Source organism: Anabrus simplex, chromosome 2, assembly GCF_040414725.1.
Source record: "Anabrus simplex isolate iqAnaSimp1 chromosome 2, ASM4041472v1, whole genome shotgun sequence".
Lineage (NCBI taxonomy): Eukaryota > Metazoa > Arthropoda > Insecta > Orthoptera > Tettigoniidae > Anabrus > Anabrus simplex.
Genome location: NC_090266.1, coordinates 1,058,911,979 through 1,058,934,717, shown reverse-complemented (window position 1 = coordinate 1,058,934,717; position 22,739 = coordinate 1,058,911,979). Strand labels below are relative to the sequence as shown.

Sequence of the window (22,739 nt, the reverse complement as noted above, 5' to 3'; positions counted from 1 at the left end):
TTGATCCGGTGGGTGTCACATGTAGTGTAGCATTAATACCAAAATTGTTGCTTCAACAGACTTGGAGAGAAGGTTTGACATGGGATGAAGAAGTCAATGAAGAGATCAAAATGAAATTCTTGAGTTGGCTTGAAGAAGTTCCTCTTTTAGCTCAAGTCAAGATTCCTCGTTGGTTGTCTAACTGCAACAGCCCAGACGACTCCTGGACACTTCACATTTTTTCACATGCCTGTCAGACCTCATATGCAGCAGCTTTATTCCTGCGTGTTGAGCAAGGGGGTGAAGTGAGTGTTCACTTGGTGGCTGCCAAGTCAAGAGTTGCACCAACTGGAAAATCAGGCAAGGGATTGACCATTCCCAGGTTAGAACTTTTAGCAGTTTCAATAGCAACGAGATTATATGCATCGATTGTAAAGGATTATTGTATTCCCGATATTAAGGCAATTTTTTGGACAGATGCTTCAACTGTTCTCGCTTGGATTCAGCGAAGTGAAGCATGGGATGCTTTTGTCATGAACCGGATTAAAGAGATACGAGAACTGTCAGTTGGTTGCGAATGGCGACATGTTCCTGGAAAAGAAAACCCATCAGATCTTCCATCACGCGGATGTTCTGTGAAGAAGTTGATACAATGCCGTTGGTGGGAAGGCCCTGGTTGGTTGAGAGAAAATCCAGACTGCTGGCCACAAACTGACTTTTCTTATAATGAGGAAGAGATAAATTCGGAGAGAAGGAAGAATGTCGTTTCATTGATATCAAGTAATTCAGAAGACATCGGTAAAGATTGGTATTACCGACACTTTTCTCAGTACAAGAAAATTGTAAGGATGGTAGGCTGGATGTTCCGCTTTCTGACCAACTGTCGCATTAGCAAAGCTCAACGCATACATTGTGACCTGACAAGTGAGGAATTTGTCACGGCAGAAAGGAAGATTTTACGGTGGGTGCAGGAGGAAGTGTTCATAGATGTTTTCAATTCCAAACTAAAGAGCTTACTTCCGTTTGTTGACGAAGAGGGATTGATTCGTTTGATGACCAAGATATCAAACCGGGATGATGCCAGGGACTTTTGTCATCCCATTGTGCTCCCAAAGGCTGATCACCCAGTCGTTCAGCGACTGATTATGGACGCCCATCTTAGCAACTGTCATGCTGGTACGCAGATGCTTTTGTCAATTCTGAGGCAACAGTATTGGATTCTAGGAGGTAGACAAACAATTAGAGCTGTTATTAACTCCTGCATGATTTGTAAACGTCATAGTTCAAAGAAGTTGGCAGCTCATCCTTCACCTTTACCTGAGAGTAGAGTGCGTGACGCAAGAATTTTTGAAGTTACTGGAGTTGATTTTGCTGGTCCTCTCTACGTCAAAGCCGATGATGGAACCTCGAAGAAGGCATGGGTTTGCTTATTCACTTGTGGAGTTTACCGTGCAGTTCGATTGGAACTGGTATCTTCGTTATCAACAGATAGCTTTCTACAAGCTTTCAGACGTTTCTGCAGCAAACAAGGAAGACCTGTCATTGTCTACAGTGACCAGGGAACAAATTTTGTTGGGTTTAAGAACTCCTGTCACAAACTGGACTGGAATGCAGTCTCACAATACAGTTCAGCGCGGAAGATAGATTGGCGTTTTAATCCTCCAGCTTCGCCATGGTGGGGAGGTTGGTGGGAACGACTAGTAGGAATGCTCAAAACTCTTCTCCGTCGAGTGCTTGGTCGATCATCTGTCAACTATGAAGAGATGCAGACAATCCTCTGTGACTGCGAAACCGTTAAAAATTCTCGGCCATTAACCTATTTGTCTGACAACCCATCAGATCTGGCTGCTCTAACTCCAAACATGTTTCTACACGACATAGAAGAAATAGGAGTACCTGAGTATGACCTGTTCGAAGCAACTGATCTTCGGAAAAGACTGCAGTATCGCCTTCAGTTGAAAAAGAATCTTAGAGAAAGATTTCGTACTGAGTATTTAGGTCAGTTGAAGTTATTCGCCAGCAAGTATAAGCCACACGATCTCAAACTGGGAGAAATTGTTTTGGTTGGCAATGATGACACTAGAAGAATGGATTGGCCATTGGGACGAGTTGTCGAGCTTGTTAAGGGAAAGAATGGCAATGTTAGAGTAGTTCGTGTCATCACTGCTTCAGGCGAGCTTATAAGGCCAGTTCAAAGAATATACCCACTAGAACTCGAGTTTCAACCACCTGAGGATACCCAGGAAATCCGAAACCACCTAAGGAAAGACTTTGTTCCAAGTGAGGAAAATATAAAGGATAATCACGAGGCCGGAACACGTGACTCTTCTACTCCTGCTGAAGATGGTCCTCAAGTTACAAAGCAGACAGTGAAAATAACTCGTCTAGGACGATTGATTCACAAGCCAGAAAAGTTAAATTTGTGATATGTGTCAATTAACATATTTATTTGTGTTTATGTTATTGAATTTCATCATTTTGTAATTGTTTCAGGACTATTTTATGAAAGTGGCAATTTGTGCATAAAGGTGTAACTCAATTCATGTTAACATTCATTTGACTTAGGTGGGAGGATGTTGTGTGAGATCAGTTAGTGTAACCTCTTTGATTCTTGTTACTCCTGAGATTTGTTTACGAGAGCTTTGAAATAAGCAAAGAAACACACTTCAAGTTTTAGTTTGGTATCATTTTTGTAGTTCGCAAGATGGCTTCCATGTATATATGTGTATTAAAATAAATGTGTTCGATTATTGTGGAATTGTACCCGTGTTTTATCGTTTTCGAAGTGCATTCCCAACAATGTCATTCGTATCGCCAGAAATCCTGCGCACTTGCCTACGGGCGACAATGGTGCCGGTCATACTGTAATCAATGACAATGGCACCAGATGTAATTTACCGCCAAGTAGCGGTCTTGCATCTTGCTGTGGGGTTCAGAACATCAATAATAATAATAATAATAATAATAATAATAATAATAATAATAATAATAATAATAATAATAATAATACCCGTGTGGGGATTTACCGGTTACCTCCATCGGGCGCGTCCCATTGGAATTGGGGAAGCTCGCTGGCTCTGCCGCCAGCAGAGTCAGAGGGTAGTAGTGAAAAAAAAAACTGGTCCCTTGCCAGGGTTACGGCGAAGACTGGTAAATGACCAGAAGCCAGAAAAAATCTTGAGGCAACCTCTAGGGCTAACAACCCTAGTTGTAAAAGGATGGGTACCCGTCCAAAGCAAAGTCAAGTCAAAAAGCATGATGGCACAACATTTCAAGAAACATACCCCAGGGGATAAATCTTCGGATAAATCCCTCGTCGTGAACGCCACGGCGCACGAGTCTCGTTTGGATTCTGGGGGAGACTCGACATCATGCAAGAGATGAGTCGGAGCATCTCGGTGTACCCCGAAGAGTCAAAAACTCAGGCCAAAATCTAAAACCTTTCTAGCAACTTTCAACATAAATTCACTTACATAAACTGGCAAGCTGAAAACCCTCACCAAAGCTCTTCACGAAAATCAGATATCCATAATGGTCCTACAGGAAAAAAGGTACCCAGATGAAGAAATTTTTGAATCCGAAGGCTACCGATTTTTCAAGAGCAAAGCGCAAAGAGGAATCCTCAATGGAGCTGTGATGCTTGGAACCGCGTTTGCTGTTAGAACCAAGATCCTTAAATTGGTTGCAAATTTCGAACCTGTGAATGACAGATTGTCTATACTCACAATTAAATGCGCGAACAAAACCTACGCCCTAGTTAACGCACGTGCTCCTACAAACGATAAGAACAAGTCTGATCCAGATGAAGTTGATAATTTCTGGGACCTACTGGATGAAAAATTAAACAAAATCCCCAAACACCATGCCAAGCTTCTTTTGGGTGACTTCAATGCCCAACTAGGTCGTGAACAGAAGTACAAGAAAGTTATACGAAATTACCCTGCTCACAAAAGAACCAATCCCAACGGCAAAAGACTGGTGTCCATTTGCGAAAATCACAACCTGCAGGTCATGTCGACCCACTTTCGCCATCTACCCGGAAAGCAAATGACTTGGCGTTCTCCCGTCCAAGCTCCTGGAGAGTTCCAAATTGATCATGTTGCAATCTCCAGGAGAAACAGCCCTCAGATTATGAATGTCAAGGTAAAGAAAGGCATCAATGTGGCCTCAGATCATTATATGTCTCTTATCAAATTCAAACCAATTCCCGCAAACACAAGGAAGACAACCAAACAGATCACACGCTTCGACAATGATAAACTTCGGCAAAGGGTCGAGGAGTTCCAGGAGAAGGCTAGACCAAATGACTGTGATTTTAACAATGCCAAAAGTCTCCTTGTTGAGGCCGCCAAAGACGTTGCAGAAATCAAGAGAAGCAAAAAGCATGCCTGGTGGAATAGTACCTGCGAATCAGTCCTCCAAGAAAGACTCAATGCGTGGAAACAGTACTACTCTACGAAATCAGAAAATGATTGGGAAACCTACAAAACCCAACGTGCCCAAGCAGCTAGGGTGTTCAGAACTGAGAAACATAAATACGAAAAATCTCTCATTGAAAAGATAGAACAAAACTTTAGGAAGAATGAAAGCAGAGAGTACTACAGAGCCTTCAAACACAAACTCACTGGCTATAAACCACCATCTCTATGCTTTGAGCGAAAGGACGGCACACTGGCGACGTTAAATGAAGAAAATTGCAGCATTCTGGCAGATTACTTCAAGAATTTACTTAATTGCTCTAAACCGCAAAGCACCATTGAGACCAAGGAACCCTTACTCAGGTACCTAGATTCCAGACCACCCGACAGAGATGAAATCAAGCGCCACATTGCCCGTCACAAAAATAACAAAGTGCCGGGGGAAGACTCAGTAGTAGCAGAACTATGGAAATATGCCCCAGAGGAACTACTTGATATCTTGCAAAAGCAAGTAGAAGAAATTTGGAACAAGGAGACCCTACCCGAAGATTGGAAAATAGCTTTGATCTATCCATTACACAAAAAAGGCAGCATGAAGAACATCAACAACTACAGAGGAATATCTTTGCTACCCGTGACTTACAAAATTCTATCACTTGCCATCCTGGAGCGTTTGGAAGCACAAGTCGAACATCAAACAGGTGAAAACCAAGGAGGGTTCAGAAAAGGTCACTCAACAGCTGAACAGATCCAAAATCTCAAAACGATCATCAGATATTGTACACTAAGGTCCAAGCAGTATGTGTCTGTGGACTTTAAGAAAGTGTACGACTCCATTGACCGGGATGTCCTGCTAAACTACTTAAATGAATTTGGAGTTGATCTGAAACTGCTGGCATTAATTAGAGCCACCCTGACCGATACAAAATCCAAGGTGAAGTTCCACGGATGTCTGTCGCATTCCTTTGACATCAAAACAGGAGTCCGACAAGGTGATGGGCTATCCCCAATACTCTTCAACTGTGTTCTTGAAAAGATCATCAGAACCTGGTGGGTGAGATTACAGGAAACCAACTGCAGTCCATTGAGAATAGGAACCAAATCCAAGGGGATTGCAACAGACTGCTTAGCAGTTGCCGATGATATTGCTGTTCTCTCAAACGACATAGAAACCGCTAGAGCTCAAGTTGAAATTTTAAAGGAAATTGCCGAACAAACTGGTTTGCAGATATCATTTGAGAAAACAGAAGTAATGGCTAACATCAAAGAGGCTCCACCAAAACTCCATACAAAATATGGGGACATCACCCGAGTATACAAATTCAAATACCTGGGTGAGATCATCATGAAAAATGGACTGGACAAAGAAGCACTTCAGGAGCGAGTACGCAAACTGGAAACAGCCTACCAAACATCCCGCACAATCTACAACAAAAAATGCCTTTCCCAAAACACCAAGATACGTCACTATGAAACAGTCCTGAAGCCAGCAGTTCTATATGCAGCCGAAACCCTGTCTCTAAAGGCCAACAAAGGACTCCTTGAAGAACTGGAGAAAAGAGAACGCAAAATTGTGAGAGGAATCTTGGGATCAAAGTACAGAAATAGAATCCATCAAAAGAGATCCAACAAGGAAGTCTACAGCAAAATAGAGAAAATTACTGACACAATCAGAAAAAGACGGGCACGATTTTATGGTCATCTGAAAAGAATGGACGGAAGAAAGTTACCTAAAGAAATCTTTCACTTTTTTGATTCAAACCCCAAAACCACAATTCCCTGGTTTAGAAATACCAAAGAAGACCTGCAAATGCTCCATATCTCAGCTGAAGACGCCCTTAACAGAGATCTCTTCCGCAAGAAAATATTGACGAACGGGCTAAACCGAGACGAACAACCGAAGAGAAGACATGGTGCCCCTTGGACAGAGGAGCGTAAGCAGGCCCACTCACAAAGAATGAGGGAAATTTGGGCTCTAAAGAAGGCCAAGTTCAGTGTCAAATGCAACAAGACTTAACGTGGTCCTTGATGGCCCAAGCGAATTATATAATAATAATAATAATAATAATAATAATAATAATAATAATAATAATAATAATAATAATAATAATGTTCTGGATCGTCGTCAAAATGTGCGGGTCCTGGACGGGTAATGACTACGAATGCAGTCCGGCCGCGGGTTCAGTACCGCCAAGGCACCCAAGACGACACCACCCCAGATCTCCTCAAGGATTTGATCCACATTAAGAACGCTTATAGGAAAAGATGGCAACGATTTAGGGACCCAACTGACCGGGTGGAATACCAGGACCTAGCCCGGGAAATACGAAATCGATTGCTGGAAAAAAATTGAAAAATTGGAGGAACGTTGCCGTAATCTCTCAGAAAACGAGTCAGATCGCGAATATCGGCGGGTTATATATAAAACGATAAGCATTCAATTAAAAATTTCAGTATAATACCGTAGCAAAGCACGGGTATCTTGCTAATCTACAGGGTGAAGCGAAATTCGCGCACTCGGGCGTCGCAGCGCGACTCCTCACATGCCAGCAATAAAAAAATGTCTCTCACAAAAGTTCGTCCTGCGAGTATATCCGGGAGAAAAGGGTCGTTGAAGAGTGGGCAATCTGGCAACACTGTAACGACATGTAGGGTAACTACCTCATGTCAGCACTTATTAGTCTTGCTGTACAGTTGGAGCAGTGGATAGAGTTTTGGGTTAACATGCAGGAGGGCGAGGGGTCGATTCTGGGTTGAGGCGTATGCTTTTTTTTATTTCGTAAATGTAGTCCAGGTGGTATGGTATCTGGCATCTTAATCGTCAACAGCGATTGCAGCGGGTTCTCTAGAACCATTTGCACTTACTACGATCCTAGAAATGGACGAACATTCGTTTTGATTGGTCAGCTTTGAAAGACGCCCCTTCCACGTCGTGGGCGTGAATTTTTTCGCACCACTTCATCTACTAGATGCGTTACAACGTGTTCAGCGTTACTAAATTTTGTAAGTGTAGGATACATGTGACCTAAGAAACGGTGTCTTACTGTGTTACAGTATGTAATGTCCGATGGAAATTAGCAAATAACCGAGCTCGATAGCTGCAGTCGCTTAAGTGCGACCAGTATTCAGTAATCGGGAGATTGTGGGTTCGAGCCCCACTGTCGGGAGCCCTGAAGATGGTTTTCCGTGGTTTCCCATTTTCACACCAGGCAAATGCCGGGGCTGTACCTTACTTAAGGCCACGGCCGCTTCCTTCCAATCCCTAGGCCTTTCCTATCCCATCGTTGCCGTGAGACATATCTGTGTCGGTGGAACGTAAAGCAAATAGCAGAAAAAAATTAGCAAATAAAAAAGCGCCTCAACCCAGCGTCGAACCCTCGACCCCCTGCATGCTAACCCAGAACTCTATCCACTACACCAACTGTACAGCACGACTAACACCTGCTCATAGCGGTAGTTACCCTACATATGGTTACAGTGTTGCCAGATTGCCACTCTTCAATGACCCTTTTCTCTGGGATATACTCGCAAGACGAACTTTTGTGAGAGAGACTTTTTTATTGCTGGCATGTGAGGAGTCGCGCTGCGACGCCGGAGTGCGCGAATTTCGCTTCACTCTGTATATATATACTAGTACTTGCCCGCGGCTTCGCTCGCGTCATACTTGAGTTAAGTTCCATTATAATTTTTATTTCAAATTTTCTTTTGAAGGCCACCGAATAATTCCATGCGTTCATCAACTTCCGTAAGAAATGTAAGAAGTAAATTATGTGCTTTGCCGTTCCGGCTTCGGCCAGAATTGAAAAGTTTCACGTGTATTCCGAGTTCGCTATTAAATGACATTTGAAATTCCCTGTGATCTCGAAATATAAATATATTAATATTTTACATACTTCGTTTGTAACAATTTCTTTGCCTGCTTTATGAATGGAATGAAACAAAAATGAAATATTAAACATATGAGTGAGCTTATTTAAATTGTCTTAATCTTAAAAGTTAACTTTGAATTATGAAATAAAAATACAGAGTTAAAATACAAATATTTGCTATCGAACTAAATTATAATTTTAAAGATTTAAAGAAACGAATTATAATTAACCATATCTAAAACCTGTTCGCCTCTGTGGTGTAGTGGTTAGCGTGATTAGCTGCCACCCCCGGAGGTCCGGGTTCGATTCCCGGCTCTGCCACGAAATTTGAAAAGTGGTACGAGGGCTGGAACGGGGTCCACTCAGCCTCGGGAGGTCAAATGAGTAGAGGTGGGTTCGATTCCCACCTCAGCCATCCTCCGTGGTTTCCCACTTCTCCTCCAGGCAAATGCCGGGATGGTACCTAACTTAAGGCCCTCTTCCTTGCCTTTCCCATCCAATCTTCCCGTGCCTCCACAAGGCCCCTGTTCAGTATAGCAGGTGAGGCCGCCTGGGCGAGGTACTGGTCATTCTCCCCAGTTGTATCCTCGACCCAAAGTCTGAAACTCCAGGTGGGATCTCTCGCTAAGTCTGAGGGAAAAGATGACCCTGGAGGGTAAACAGATTAAGAAGAAGAAGAAGAAGAAGAAGCAGAAGAAGTTAACGCTCTAATGAATGTTGGCACCCAAAACCCATTGCCGATGTTCCTTGTTAGAAACAATCTCTAAAGCAATTTGCTTCCTTTCATTGACCTATTGTGATTGTGATAAACTGATGGTAATAAAAATTTGGGTTTAGTAATGGAGTTGGGAAGATCTATGCTACCTGGCAAATTCAACTAGTTATATCATGGGATTTTATCTACAACCTTCAAGGTTTAATTTGTTCCATGACATTTCAATTAACAGAATCTGAAACTGAAGACAAATAAAACAGATTTTGACTTGGATATACTAGAATCTTGAAGATTTCATGCCATTTTTACCACCTCCTTTCTTACTTTAAATACATGTTGGGAGTTGCTACATGCCAAGTTGAACCATTAGCCTCCATTTCATTCACCTACTATTGCCAAGTCTTTTAGTCTCACAGGAAACCTTACCTCACTCATTCACATCACATGGTTCCACTTCTTAAGCAGATTCATTCTCATGGCTTCCATTAAGATACTGACTATAAAGCTGACCTATTACTGTATCTCATTAACAAAGTACCTTGCAGCAGTTATATTCCCTTGTCTGTACCAGAAAACATTCTCAATACCACAATTCTGCCATATTTTTACTCTCCTATAGTGGAATTTACATGAAAGCTGAATTACGTAAGGATAGTTTGTTCAAGAAATCCAAATGGAACAGCCTCTCTGTGAAACTGTAGCTACATCAAGGGTAAAACGCTTTGGGCGGGTAAACAGATTAGATTAAGGTCATAATAAAGCGGCTAGAGTATGGCTTGACAAAGATATGGAAGGCAAGTGACCTAGAGGCCAACCAAGAAAAATATGGCTCACTCAAATAAAGCAAGATATGAAAGGAAATAGAGTGGAACGGTGCCAAGTTCAAGAGGGACAAATGTAACTAGACTGGCAGGAACAAACTGCACCTGGACCCTGTTCCACAAAGCTTTCTTGTACACCATTACTCCATACTTACAACTGTACATGTGAATTTACACTGTTCTCTTTCACGTAAGTATTAGTCATTCTGTTCTAACTTTTATAGATTTCTCTAGAAGTGGGAAATATTAAGAACGTTGTTTCCTGTGTCAAAAAAAGGGCGACAGAGAAAATGTAGACAACTACTGCCCGGTCTCTGTAACATCTCGTATATGTAAATGCATGGAACACCTAATTGGTAAACATGGGCTGGATTTTCTTAACCCCTTAACAGAGTATTTATTTTTCATCTGTTAGTAATTTATTTTTCCCTCCTTACGTATGAACATTTTTCACTAGCGAAAAGTTAATGTGAAACATGAGAGACACACACACACTCTCTCTCTCTCTCTCTCTCTCTCTCTCTCTCTCTCTCTCTCCTCTCTCTCTCTCTCTCTCTCTCTCTCTCTCTCTCTCTCTCTCTCTCTCTCTCTCTCTCTCTCTCTCTCTCTCTCTCTCTCTCTCTCTCTCTCTCTCTCTCTCTCTCTCTCTCTCTCTCTCTCTCTCTCTCTCTCTCTCTCTCTCTCTCTCTCTCTCTCTCTCTCTCTCTCTCTCTCTCTCTCTCTCTCTCTCTCTCTCTCTCTCTCTCTCTCTCTCTCTCTCTCTCTCTCTCTCTCTCTCTCTCTCTCTCTCTCTCTCTCTCTCTCTCTCTCTCTCTCTCTCTCTCTCTCTCTCTCTCTCTCTCTCTCTCTCTCCCCCCCCCCCTCCCCATATGATATCAGTTCATCAGAAAAGAAATGTTCAAAAAATTCTTCTTCTTCTTCCTGCATTGATCTTCGCATAGCCCTATGTCCAGATGCTCAAAACCATCTATAGCTTCAGAGTTATCCACAAAAGTGTACATGTAAACTAGCATCGGCGGTAAATAAAAACCTTTCGGGCTGTTCGAAACAATGCCCACTCTATTTCATTGTCTATAACGTCGCTGTTACCTGTGCCACCTTCTGCATCATTGCTACCGGTACTACTCAGATCACTAAAATAACTGTCACTATCAGCATCACTATCTTCTGAATCTAACAACATACACGCAAAAATAATTTTTGGTTAAATCCTTCAATTTGCTTTTGCCTCCACAACCACTGAAATTTGCCATGCTGATAACACTGCCTACTATATGCAAGAGCAGTGTGCTGTAGGTGGGACAGGCAAAGATCCTGAAAATTTTTCCCACCTGCAACTTGAATTCCATGATCAGCATGTCATGTAACCATCACTAATAGATTGCAGAAAGCTTCAGAAAAGGTTTTACACTTATACGTGGCTCACACAACATACAGTGCTAATTTGAAATGGCTTGATACTTCAAAATGGTTCACACTACTAGCAGACTGTACGACATGACACATATAAGCAGTTGACGCGGCTTGGCGGTCAATGCGAGAAATCTGTTGAATAACAACCAACATAGATTCCTCCCTGGAAAACCCTATACAACACTTAACAACAATAACTGATGAATGGCAACATTTTCTGGACCAGTTTAATATCTCCCAAGTGGACTGTGTAACTCTTGACTGGAGTAAGGTCTTTGATCAGGTACCTCATCACATGTTAAAACTTGTCAACTATGGCACTGAAGGCAAACTGCTGGTATGGCTTGAATCATTCCTGGCAGGTTGAATGCAGTGTGTTGTATTCAGTCAGACCAGGTAAGACCAAACTAAATCATCCTGGGTGTGATTAAGGGTAGCGTGATAGTGCCACTTCTGTACAAAAATTTTACACTGGATCTACCAGGTTGTGCATCGTCTATTATAGTGCAGTACGCTGATGGTCGTTTACAGAGCCATTCAAAATTAGAATGACATACACAGGTTACAATAAGATCTCGGTAATGTGACTCCATGGTGCAGTGTAAATGGAATATCTATAAAGGCATAGAAGTGTAAGTATATAAACTTAATAGAGCAAGAACAACGTTACAAGATAAAAAAAATTGCTTGACATTTATATTTTAAAATGGAACTAGTATGTGGAGGAAATAAGGTGAAAAGCATAGAATCTTGAGATTTATCTGCAGATCTCTACTGGGAGCTACAAAGAAAGAAATTCACACAGCCTATCTGACATTACTTTGGCCAATATTACTGTATGGGCCTCCTTACTTGCACCCCTCGACAGTAGAGAACATTGTGAAACTAGATGGAGTTCAATGCCGAGCAGAACGACTAATTACTCAACACAGACGTTTAAACACAGCCAAGTCACTGCCCCCATAACAGCTCTCTGTAAACAAATAGATATTGCTTTTCTAAGAAAATCCCTCACGGGTAGCATTCACATCAACCCTTTCAACCGCTTACAGCTAAACCACTGTTCCGCTTAAAGAAGTCGAGGTGTGTCCCTTTTTCCTCCACTTGCAAGAACATCATTATATCAGAGTGGTTTCTTTATTCATTCTGCTCAGCTGTGGAATGAACTCTCACCGCAGAAAAAAAGAATTTCCTGCCAAAAATGTTTGTAAAGATGTAAAATGACTGGATATTTACTGAAACCTTCTGTACATAACATAATTTTCTATTTGTGTGAATGTTCGGTATGCGTGGGAGGATGGATTGATATTTATCTAATCTCAAGCGTGTAGGACTGTATGTGGGTATGAATGAGTCAGCCTAACTGGAGTATATGTGGAAATTTGCGAGTTTGTGTAAGTGGCAATGAAGGCACCTTCGTATATGTTGGGCTATGTCCTTTCTCGATTCACCATCCCTAAACTATTTCACCAATTGGATGACGACAATGATAAAGGCAATTATAATACATTTAGGTGTTATACAAGGAAGTATAGGAATAAAATATGTTGTCTAGTAATAATAGCAAAAGTAATGATAATGACAATAAAAGAATAATATAAACAAATTATTGTGCCATCTCTTGATCAAGATTGGTACTATGTTGTAGGAGAGATTACATTAGTAACCTACTACGCTTGCGTAGCAGGGGGAGAGGTGATACTCCCACGTGGCATGTCTCAGGTGGCGGATAGTGGGGTCCTAACCAGTTTGCCCATGGACTTGAGGGAAATAAAATACCTCTCGCAGACCAAACACACAACCTCCTGTTGATAGGGGATGCAGACGAAGAATACATCCACTGTATCCCCTGCCTGTTGTAAGAGGCGAATAAAAGGGGCGACCAATGGATGATCAAATTAGAACCACGAGACTACTTGTAATTAGTACCATCACGCAGGGAACACCATGGGTCGCTTTTACTTCCGCGTAGTACCACTATGTGAGGTACAAAATAGGTTTGTGATTAGTAGAGACAGTGTGTGGCTCAGGATGCATTTTACAGTACCTGTGATTCGTACCCCTACATGAGCAATACCATGGGATGAGCGACACCATGGTTCTGCCTTGCCTGTGCTTAGTACCCACTATGTGAGGAACACCACGGGATAGTGTGGGTCCCTGTAGTTAGTCCATTTATGTGAGGAACGCCATAGGTTTGCGTTGCCTGTAAATATTGCCGCAGTGTGCAAAACACCATAGGTCTGTGTTACATGTGCGAATTTCATTACCTGTGAGTAGTACCACTATGTGTGGAATACCCCGAGTCTACGCTACTTTTGATTAGTACCGCAACATGACAAATAGCATGGTTCTATTTTCCTAGCGATAAGTACCATTATGAGGGGCCAATGACCTGGATTTTGGACCCATTTTGACTACAAGCCTAATCGATTCAGTATTGTGCTTGAGAAGCAATCCCTTGGTCAGTAATATTATTGTTTAACACTAGTTTCTGGGAATGTGGGGCATTGTGGGTTGGATCCACCGATTGTTTTAACTTCATATCCATCCATTCATTCTTTGTCCTCATGTTTTCAAATTCTGGTCAGTGGAGGATTATGGATTTTTAAATTGTCATGACATTTCGTCTCCGTTTCGTACCATTAGGGGCTGATGACCTAGATGTTAGGCCCCTTTAAATAACAAGCATCATCATCATAATCATCAGATTACATTAGTCTCAAAGCAAAATATTGCATTTCAATGTTGACCAAATAATTAAAGAATCTGAATTGCTATGATGCCTGATAAAAACATCAGTTTACTACTGAGGAGTTATACATAACCTAATTTAAGCTGTAGTATTGCTTGTCAAACAGCTGTTCCATCATATATTTCCATGACAACACTTGTAACTTCTTACTAATACAAGGACTGTAAGTAAAGTAGTGGCAACATAGTCCAGACACTTGCAGAAGATGGGGTATGCACAAATAGGACATGGGAGCAGTCAAGTGGCGCTGTTGTTGATGTGTAGTGTGCATTTGATAGGCATCCAATTGGGTGTGTTGTTGCTGTGTGGCATTGAAGTGAAGAGTGTTGATTTCACTGCTCTAAAGCAAGTTTTCAAAAGGTGATCAGTCTAGCTCCATGGCTAATGGTTAGCGTGCTGGCCTTTGGTCACAGGGGCCCCAGATTCGATTCCCGGCAGGGTCAGGAATTTTAACCATGTTTGGTTAATTTTGCTGGCATGGGGCCTGGGTGTATATGTCGTCTTCATCATCATTTCATCCTCATCACGACGCACAGGTCGTCTACGGGCATCGAATCAAAAGACCTGTACCTGGCGAGTCAAACTTGTCCTCGGACACTCCCGGTACTGAAAGCTATACGCCATTTCAATTTTTTTTCAAAAGGTGATCATTGTTCGTGGATTCAAATTGAGGTTGCCCATGGCAAATATGCATCAGGATATTATCGAGGATTATGTGAAGCCTGTGGCAAGAATGCATTACCGTATAGGATGGTTGCACAATGGGTCAAGGCATTTCTTGCAGGTCGGAATGAGACTTTGTTATTTGCACTGGACAGGTCAGCCGTCCATTCCTCAAGATCAGACTGACATCGGGAGTGGTTTCATTTCTGTGGACCATCAATGGACTGACCGGGAATTATCCATAGAGTTTGGTCTCAGTCATCAAACGGTGAGCCACATACTGACGAAATGTCTTAAAATGAGGAAAACCGCATCCTATTGTGTTCCACATCAAGTCACCGACATACAGAAATGGCAACAATATGCACTAGCTGGCATCCACCTGGACAGATACTGCAACAGAGGAGATGCATTTCTGCAGTGTATTGTCGCCATTGATGAGATGTGGGTATGTGCGTACGAGCCTGAATTAAAGCGTCAATTGAATGAATGGCGCCAGCCGGATTCGCCACGTCCACAGAAATTTACACAGAAATCCAGTCGTGTGAAGCTTATGCTGATTGTGGCATACAACTATGAGAGTATTATTCTTACGTATGTTGTGCCTGAGGGATAAACCGTCAACAGTGACTACTATTGCCGATTTCTGGAGTGACATCTGCATCCAGCTATGCAGCATTTATTGTGAGATAATCGCCCTATCATGTTGCATGTCATAAACAATGTCAAGCACTTATTGTAACGGTGGTATTGGGACATCTTGGAACACCCTCCGTACTCACTAGACTCCTTGGGACTTCAACCTGTTTCCGAAGTTGAAGGAACCCCTCCGAGGTCGCTGATTTTCTGACATGACCTGTACTTTGCGCAATAGGGTGCTCCATTGCCATCACCAACAGAGAATACCTTGCCAACAGTCCCCCACGTCTTCCTGACATTTGGCTGACTCTGCTGGCGACTACAATGAAGGAACGTAATGCAATTGTACTGTACTTTTTAGTTCATTAATTATTGCGTCCTATCAATATTGCCACTACTTTAATTACAACCCTCTTAGTTTATTAGTGTTGTACATTATAAGTCATTTAAGAACATTTACTAATAAATAATTATGTATTAGACCATACTTTTGTGGAATAGGGCCCTGGACATCTGGAGACTGCTCGAGGAGGAGGTGGAGGAGGACGAGGAGGAGTTAAGTCTGGAAACTACTCCTTGTATACAGTAGATCTCAAGTGAGAACTCACTGTCTTAGCTTTCATGTACCTTGGTTTTATTTCTTCCATAGTAATGTCACCCTAGGAGAATAAATGATCCTAGTACATGAAATTGTCTATCTGAGATTCGTTCTGCGTTTCTCTTCTTTACCAAATTCACTTTTATATTTCAACCAATATCATTAGACTTCAATGTTAACTAAAATTTTTAATAATAAAAATCTCTCATTTATTTTTCAGGACTTCTGTAACGGAGGATACTACAGTGTAAGGACAACAGTAGGAGGCAATTAGTAAACGACAGTAACTGAAAAAAAAATAACGTAACCCACTGGGTCATTTTACTGTAAAACTTAATTCATGTTCCTTAATACAAGTTGATGCTCTAATCTGTACAAAACTTATCTGAACATTTTGGTTGCAAATTCTCTTAGACCTTCAGACTACTGTAAGTACATCATACAGGAGCTTCTGTCTGGTGGTCAATATCCAAACAAAGGAGACAGTAAAATATTTGTTGATGCACGTGTTAATGAAAGTATTAGTTTGACTAAAAACATTGAATATGTTCCACAGTAAATATTCCCCCTGTTTACTGCCCAAAAATAGTTCTCTTTTATACAATATTCTGAAAGAACAATTATCACTTTATAAATTCTTTTGTATTAATAAGAGTTCCACTCAACACAAATGCATTCATATGCATGCACATACTGGAATAATACACTGGAATGTGAAACTGAAATAAAAATGGACGGTCTCATTTTGATATTTGTGACAAGGAATTCCTACACTCTAACATAAAAACTTTGAACATTTCTTCCTTTAGCTAGTCAACATTTAAGATAATTTCAACATTTAAGATAATTTAACAAGATAAAGGTAGAATGAAAGAAATAATTACAACAGATACATAGGTTTGACTTGTGTTACATAATTTTCATTTGCATTGTCCAACATATTATTTGTAAAAAGAAATGTTAAATGAAATATCAAGGTGGTAAAAGACTTCTTGAGAAAATTACTCAGTGTTGTTCATATGACGACCTTCCTTCCCCCCGTGAATGCAGAATGCAACAAAAATGTATTATTTTGTAAATAAAACAATTTTCATAAAAATTTCAAGATATTAATTTATATTGTTTTAAAAATATTGACATTTGTATTCTTATTTTATGGAAGATATCATTGGTTGCTTCTGCATCCCTGTAAAACCACACCTGATGAGAAAGCTTTCACCATGAGCTGTAGAAAAATAAAATGTTCAACTCTCCTTTAATTTATACATTCATAAATCTAAGGCCTCAGATCTGATTCTCATGTTTATATTAGATTAGATGCATTTTTCACTTATTCAAACAGCTTTAAAAAAAATATGTCAAAATTTTCCCGCTTGAAAATTGTATTTTAAAAACCTGCAGGGTCACAAACTATCTGATCATTGATCTTCGTCTAATAAAACTGAGATATAAACGGTAATATATAATAAGTTTTAACTACAAGTCCCTCGCACAGAGTTAAACCTAAAATATTGTTGTCTTTACAGGTATGATGATAAAGTGATACAGCTGGAAAATTAGGACCACTGAAAAAATTAAATCACTTCGCTCTCCTGAAAGATGGTAATGGAATTTCTTTAAATTATTTCAGTTCAACTGAAAATTTTAGGAGACTGAACTGGAATCATTAATTTTGTATTACAGTTGCAGAGGGTAAATAACATGTTTCATGAACCAAATTCATTTAATCCATTAAAATATAACCCTGAACTTTGCATATCCCATAAAACCATATTTACAAATATAATAAACATCGAGAAAGATTATCCAAGGCCTTAATTCCTTGCTCTTAAAATTCATCAATCTACATGAAAAAGGTGAAAGTTCTCTCCAAGTGTTACAATGATTGAAGAGGCTATAGGAATTTTTCATATACATTTTTTTTGCAGATAACCTCTTTGCACCTGAAAGAGTAACGAATTCCAAGACAATGCATGGGAGCCATAGCCCAGTGTAACTTTGTCCTTAGATGGATAGGGTCCTCATGTATTCCTGTACAAAATATATCTGCCACACTCTCCATCACATATATCACAAGGTTTGTCCTATCTACTGAACTGTTTCTTCTCTGTATATTTGGGTCCCTAGACTTCTCGTGAATGGCCATCAATCTTCATGCATTAGAATCTTAATACGCATCAATTTGACACAATAATCTGATATTTCATTTAGAACATGACAATAATTGTGACCATTTCAAGTGAGTTGCTACTAATGTTGCAACATTCCATGAACCTTAACCTGAACTTTAACAGCACAACACATCTTACGCCTTAGCTGTGGTTCTCTACGATTAGGAATCGAGTCATGTTTTTATTTAATTGTAATTGGGTGATTTTCAAGTTTTCCCAAATACTTCTAGTTGTTTGTCAGTTCTAGATTTATATATTAATCACTTGGTTGTCTTATGAAAATTATTCTTCCTTAAGCCACATTTTGGAATGTTTGACATATAATGAACAATGTCATGACACAATGACTCAACACTCAGACTTGTCCTCTTCTACGAGTTTCTGTGTATCCTTGCCAGTGTCTGTGGAACTTGGATCCAGCTCACGGTGCCGGATGTGAATCTGCGGTGAAGACCGCTGTATTACACTGGAAGGTGCTAGGATGGCAGATGCTGGTTCAGGGTGGGGTATTGCTTCTACCTCACCATTACTGCCTGCCTTTAATTTGGTAACATCAGCTGGTACTTCATAGATTCCCCCACCACTTCCACCATTGCCTGTTGGACCACCTTCTATATTTCCAAGGGCATCATACATTGGATTACTGAAATCACGATTCTTGCTTCCAATGTCTCCCATGTTGTATTCCACATCCATTGGCTCCTGTAAGTATAACAGAATACGTCAAGTAGAGGAATATTCATTATATACCCAAATATACTGTACATGAAATTACATACAATACAGTATTCAGCTGACTGATTACAAAGAGGACAAAATTAAAGGAGAAATATTGCAAAACCGACAACTAGCACATAAATGAAATTGCCGGTAATTTTTTCCATCATTTAAAAAGGATATTAAAGTAAAATCAGAAAAATATTTCAGAATCTTACAAATATTTAATATCTAAGACATAAATAATTTTGTTGGAAATCTGTGTAAATAGTATTAGCACACAAAAAATGTATATGCTTTTGCAGAGAAATGTTCCCTGCATAAAGTGCTTTTCTTTTCAGGGAAATCTTATCAAACAGAGTACTCAAATCAAACAATTCTTAGCAATGTTCCCCAGCTGTATGAATTATTTCAACCATAATACAGAAATTTACAAAGCCTGTTCCATTTACAGAATAGAATAATATGTTCAATAGCAGCTAAGATGTCTCTCACATACAGGAAAGCCATCAAATTATCTTTCTTTCTATTGATCCCTTTCAAATGAAACTGAATGAATCTGCTACGTAGAAAGTACAGTGCTATGGTATGGAACAATGAACTATGTCTATATCCATCCTCGATATTTTACTGATTATACATGCAGTTAAAAAGGTACTAAGATAACTGCTTTCAGAAAGGTATGTCTGTATGATGTGGTCATACAGTACATCAGGTTTGAAATGCAGCTGTTTATTGGATAATTTATTAGCTTCTTAAGAAGTGTAGCAAATCTGTTCCCCCACTCCATGGTGTTACAAGTCCTGATGGGACTGCACATAATGGCGTTAAGCATGGTCAGTGGAACAAATTCTCTTGGCTGTTATTCTTGGCTTTCCAGACTGAGGCCGCTACCTCACTGTTGGATACCTTCTGAATTATTTTCACATAGGCTGAGTGGACACTGAACTAGCCCTCAGATCCAGGTAGAAGTCCCTGATCTGACTAGAAATCGAAGCAAAGGCTTCTGGGTAAGAGGCAGGTTCATTATCTCTAGACTGCAGGGTTGGCTGAATCTGTTTGCTATTTGCTTTACGTCGCAACGACACAGATAGGTCTTGTGGCGACGATGGGATACAAAAGGCCTAGGAATTGGAAGGATGCGGCCGTGGCCTTAATGAAGGTACAGCCCCGGCATTTGCCTGGTGTGAAAATGGGAAACCACGGAATACCATCTTCAGGGCTGCCAACAGTGGGGCTCGAACCCACTATCTCCCGATTACTGGACACTGGCAGCACTTAAGCGACTGCAACTATCAAGCTCGGTCTGAATCTGTTTTATGAAGTGTATTATTTTATCGTCACTCTGCAATGGAGATCAATGTCCAAGAATTATATTGCTTCTTTTTTCCTCAGAAAGTTGCACTGCAACATATTTCAAACGAATTTTAAGGGTTGCTTCAAACCTTACCTTTCCTTCTGTCAATAGACTATATGATGTTATCGGTAGAGTGGTTTGTATAACAAAATTTTGTATTACATAATTCTAGGTGTTAGGAAGGGGAACAAGTCCTAAATGCTGGTTGCCATGCATTCGAGGGCATCTGATGAGTTTTGTGCTTACATTCACTCGCACTGCTGTCATCAGATCATATAATAAAATGGGTGACAAAGTTACAGTTATACATATATATGCGATGTATGATGATTTAAATCAAAATTAAATAGCTACCAGTGTTCAAAAGTTATTCACACAAGATGGTATTTTCTAATGTGCGTAAGTGATATTTGGGTAGAGGACAATGAACACATCACCTGTCCTCCTGAAAAAATGAAATGGCGTATGGCTTTTAGTGCTGGGAGTGTCCAAGGACATGTTCGGCTCGCCAGGTGCAGGTCTTTTGATTTGACACCCGTAGGTGACCTGCGCGTTGTGATGAGGATGAAATGATAATGAAGACGACACATACACCCAGCCCTCGAGCCAGCGAAATTAACCAATGATGGTTAAAATTCCCGACCCTACCGGGAATCGAACCCGGGACCCCTCTGACTAAAGGCCAGCATGCTAACCATATAGCCATGGAGCCGGACACCTGTCCTCCTGTGGTTATGAAATGTAATTAAGTGCTGATCCAAGATGTGGGATTATAAAAAAACATGTTATTCAAACCACATACTTTGCTAAACTGTTTTAATCTTTTATCGAGATTTCCTGGAAAATGCCCAACCTGCTCAGTTAAGATTTATAGTTCACTGTATACGATTCCAGCATGACAGATTACCTACCAATTCTAGTTCCATGGAAAAGCGATACCCCGATGGAAATATCAGATGAATGACATGCGGTCTTCTCGGATGGATTGCATGCTTTTGAATCTTAATTTGATTGACTCCTACGCCCCAATGACCTACATGTTATGCCTCTTCAAATAATAAAAATAATAATAATAATAAATCTATCCATCAATGTAAATGTTACAATGTTTGGGCTGGTAAGACTTGGGAGAAAGGAGATGAGCTGCTCGACTAAGTGTTATGTTCCGAGGCGTCAGTGGAGAGATGTCGTAAAATGATATTAGTAGACGAATAAGTTTAAGTGTTTAGAAGTAGGAAGGATACAATATGAAGATAAAGTTGGAATTCAAGAGGACAAATTGGGACAAATATTTGTTTATATGAAGAGGATTTAGGGATTGGAATAATTTACCAAGGGTGATGTTGAGTAAATTTCCAAATTTTGGCAATTATTTAAGAAAAGACTGGTAAAAAAAAAAAAAAAAAAAAAAAAAAAAAAAAAAAAAAAAAAAAAAAACAGATAGGGAATCTGCCACCTAGGCAACTGCCCTAAATACAGATCAATGGTGATAGATAGATAGAGAGATATTGGCACCAAGCAGCAGAGCAGCCAAGAGTTAATGCTGGGTCAGTTCAAGCTTACCCTGTTGCACTGAATTGACGTAGGTATATCTCAGTTACTCAGTCACACTAATATTTTGGCTGAAAAGAAATGGCGGCAAAGACTTTTCGATTTGCCCCGGTATTATTAAATAATGTGTGTGACTGAAGTTCGGCATCTTTTGTCGTAAGTCACCCAGAACAAATCTAGCTGCTTTTCCTTGGAATTTTTCTAGTTCTCGAATCAAGTAATCCTGGCGAGGGTCCCATACATTGGAACTGTACTCTAGTTGGAGTCTTACCAGAGACTTATACGCCCTCTCCTTTACATCCTTACTAAATTTTCATTGACAATGTGCAGAGATCTGTACCATTTATTTATATTTCTATTTATGTGTTTTCACCAATGAAGATCTTTCCTTATATTAACACTTAGTACAGTGATCCCCATATGGAAATTTCACCCCATCAATGTGCTAATTAAAACTGAGAGGACTTTTCCCTATTACTGAAACTCACAACTTGACTCTTAACGCTGTTTATCATCATGCATTGTTGAAGTCTTTTTGCAGTTGCTCACAATCTTATATAACTTATTCAATGCTCTATACTGTATATCATCATCTGCAAAAAACCTTATCTCTGATTCCAGTTCTTTACTCATATCATCTATATATATAAAACTAGCAAGATACCCGTGCTTCGCTACGGTATTATACTGAAATTTATAATTGAATGTTGTTTTAGATATATAATCAGCCGAAATTGGCGATCTGAATCGTTTTCTGCGAGAATCCGCCAAAATTCGCGATCTGACTCGTTTTCTAATAGATTATGGCAAGTTTCCTCCCATTTTTCAATCTTTATTTCCAGCAATCGATTTCGTACTTCCCAGGCTAGGTCCAGGTATTCCACCCTGTCAGTTGGGTCCCTAAATCTTTGCCATCTTTTCTTATAAGCATTTTTAATATGGAACAAATCCATCAGGAGATCCGGCGTGGTGTCGTCTTGGGTGCCTTGGCTGTACTGAACCCGCGGCTAGACTGCATTCTTAGTCATTACCCGTCCAGGACCCGTTTCTACCGCGGTACGCACATTTGACGA

General features: G+C 40.3%; 1 protein-coding gene across 1 annotated transcript in view; it reads right to left on the bottom strand.

Annotated features, from left to right (window-relative positions):
- Window positions 1-16,153: 16,153 nt before the first annotated feature.
- mgl (megalin) overlaps window positions 16,154-22,739 on the bottom strand; it is a 213,688-nt gene continuing 207,102 nt past the window's right edge. Inside the window, exon 57 of the mRNA XM_067142002.2 lies at window positions 16,154-18,743. Coding sequence (XP_066998103.2) covers window positions 18,390-18,743 — 354 coding nt within the window. The 3' untranslated portion in view covers window positions 16,154-18,389. The remainder of the gene's footprint in view (window positions 18,744-22,739) is intronic.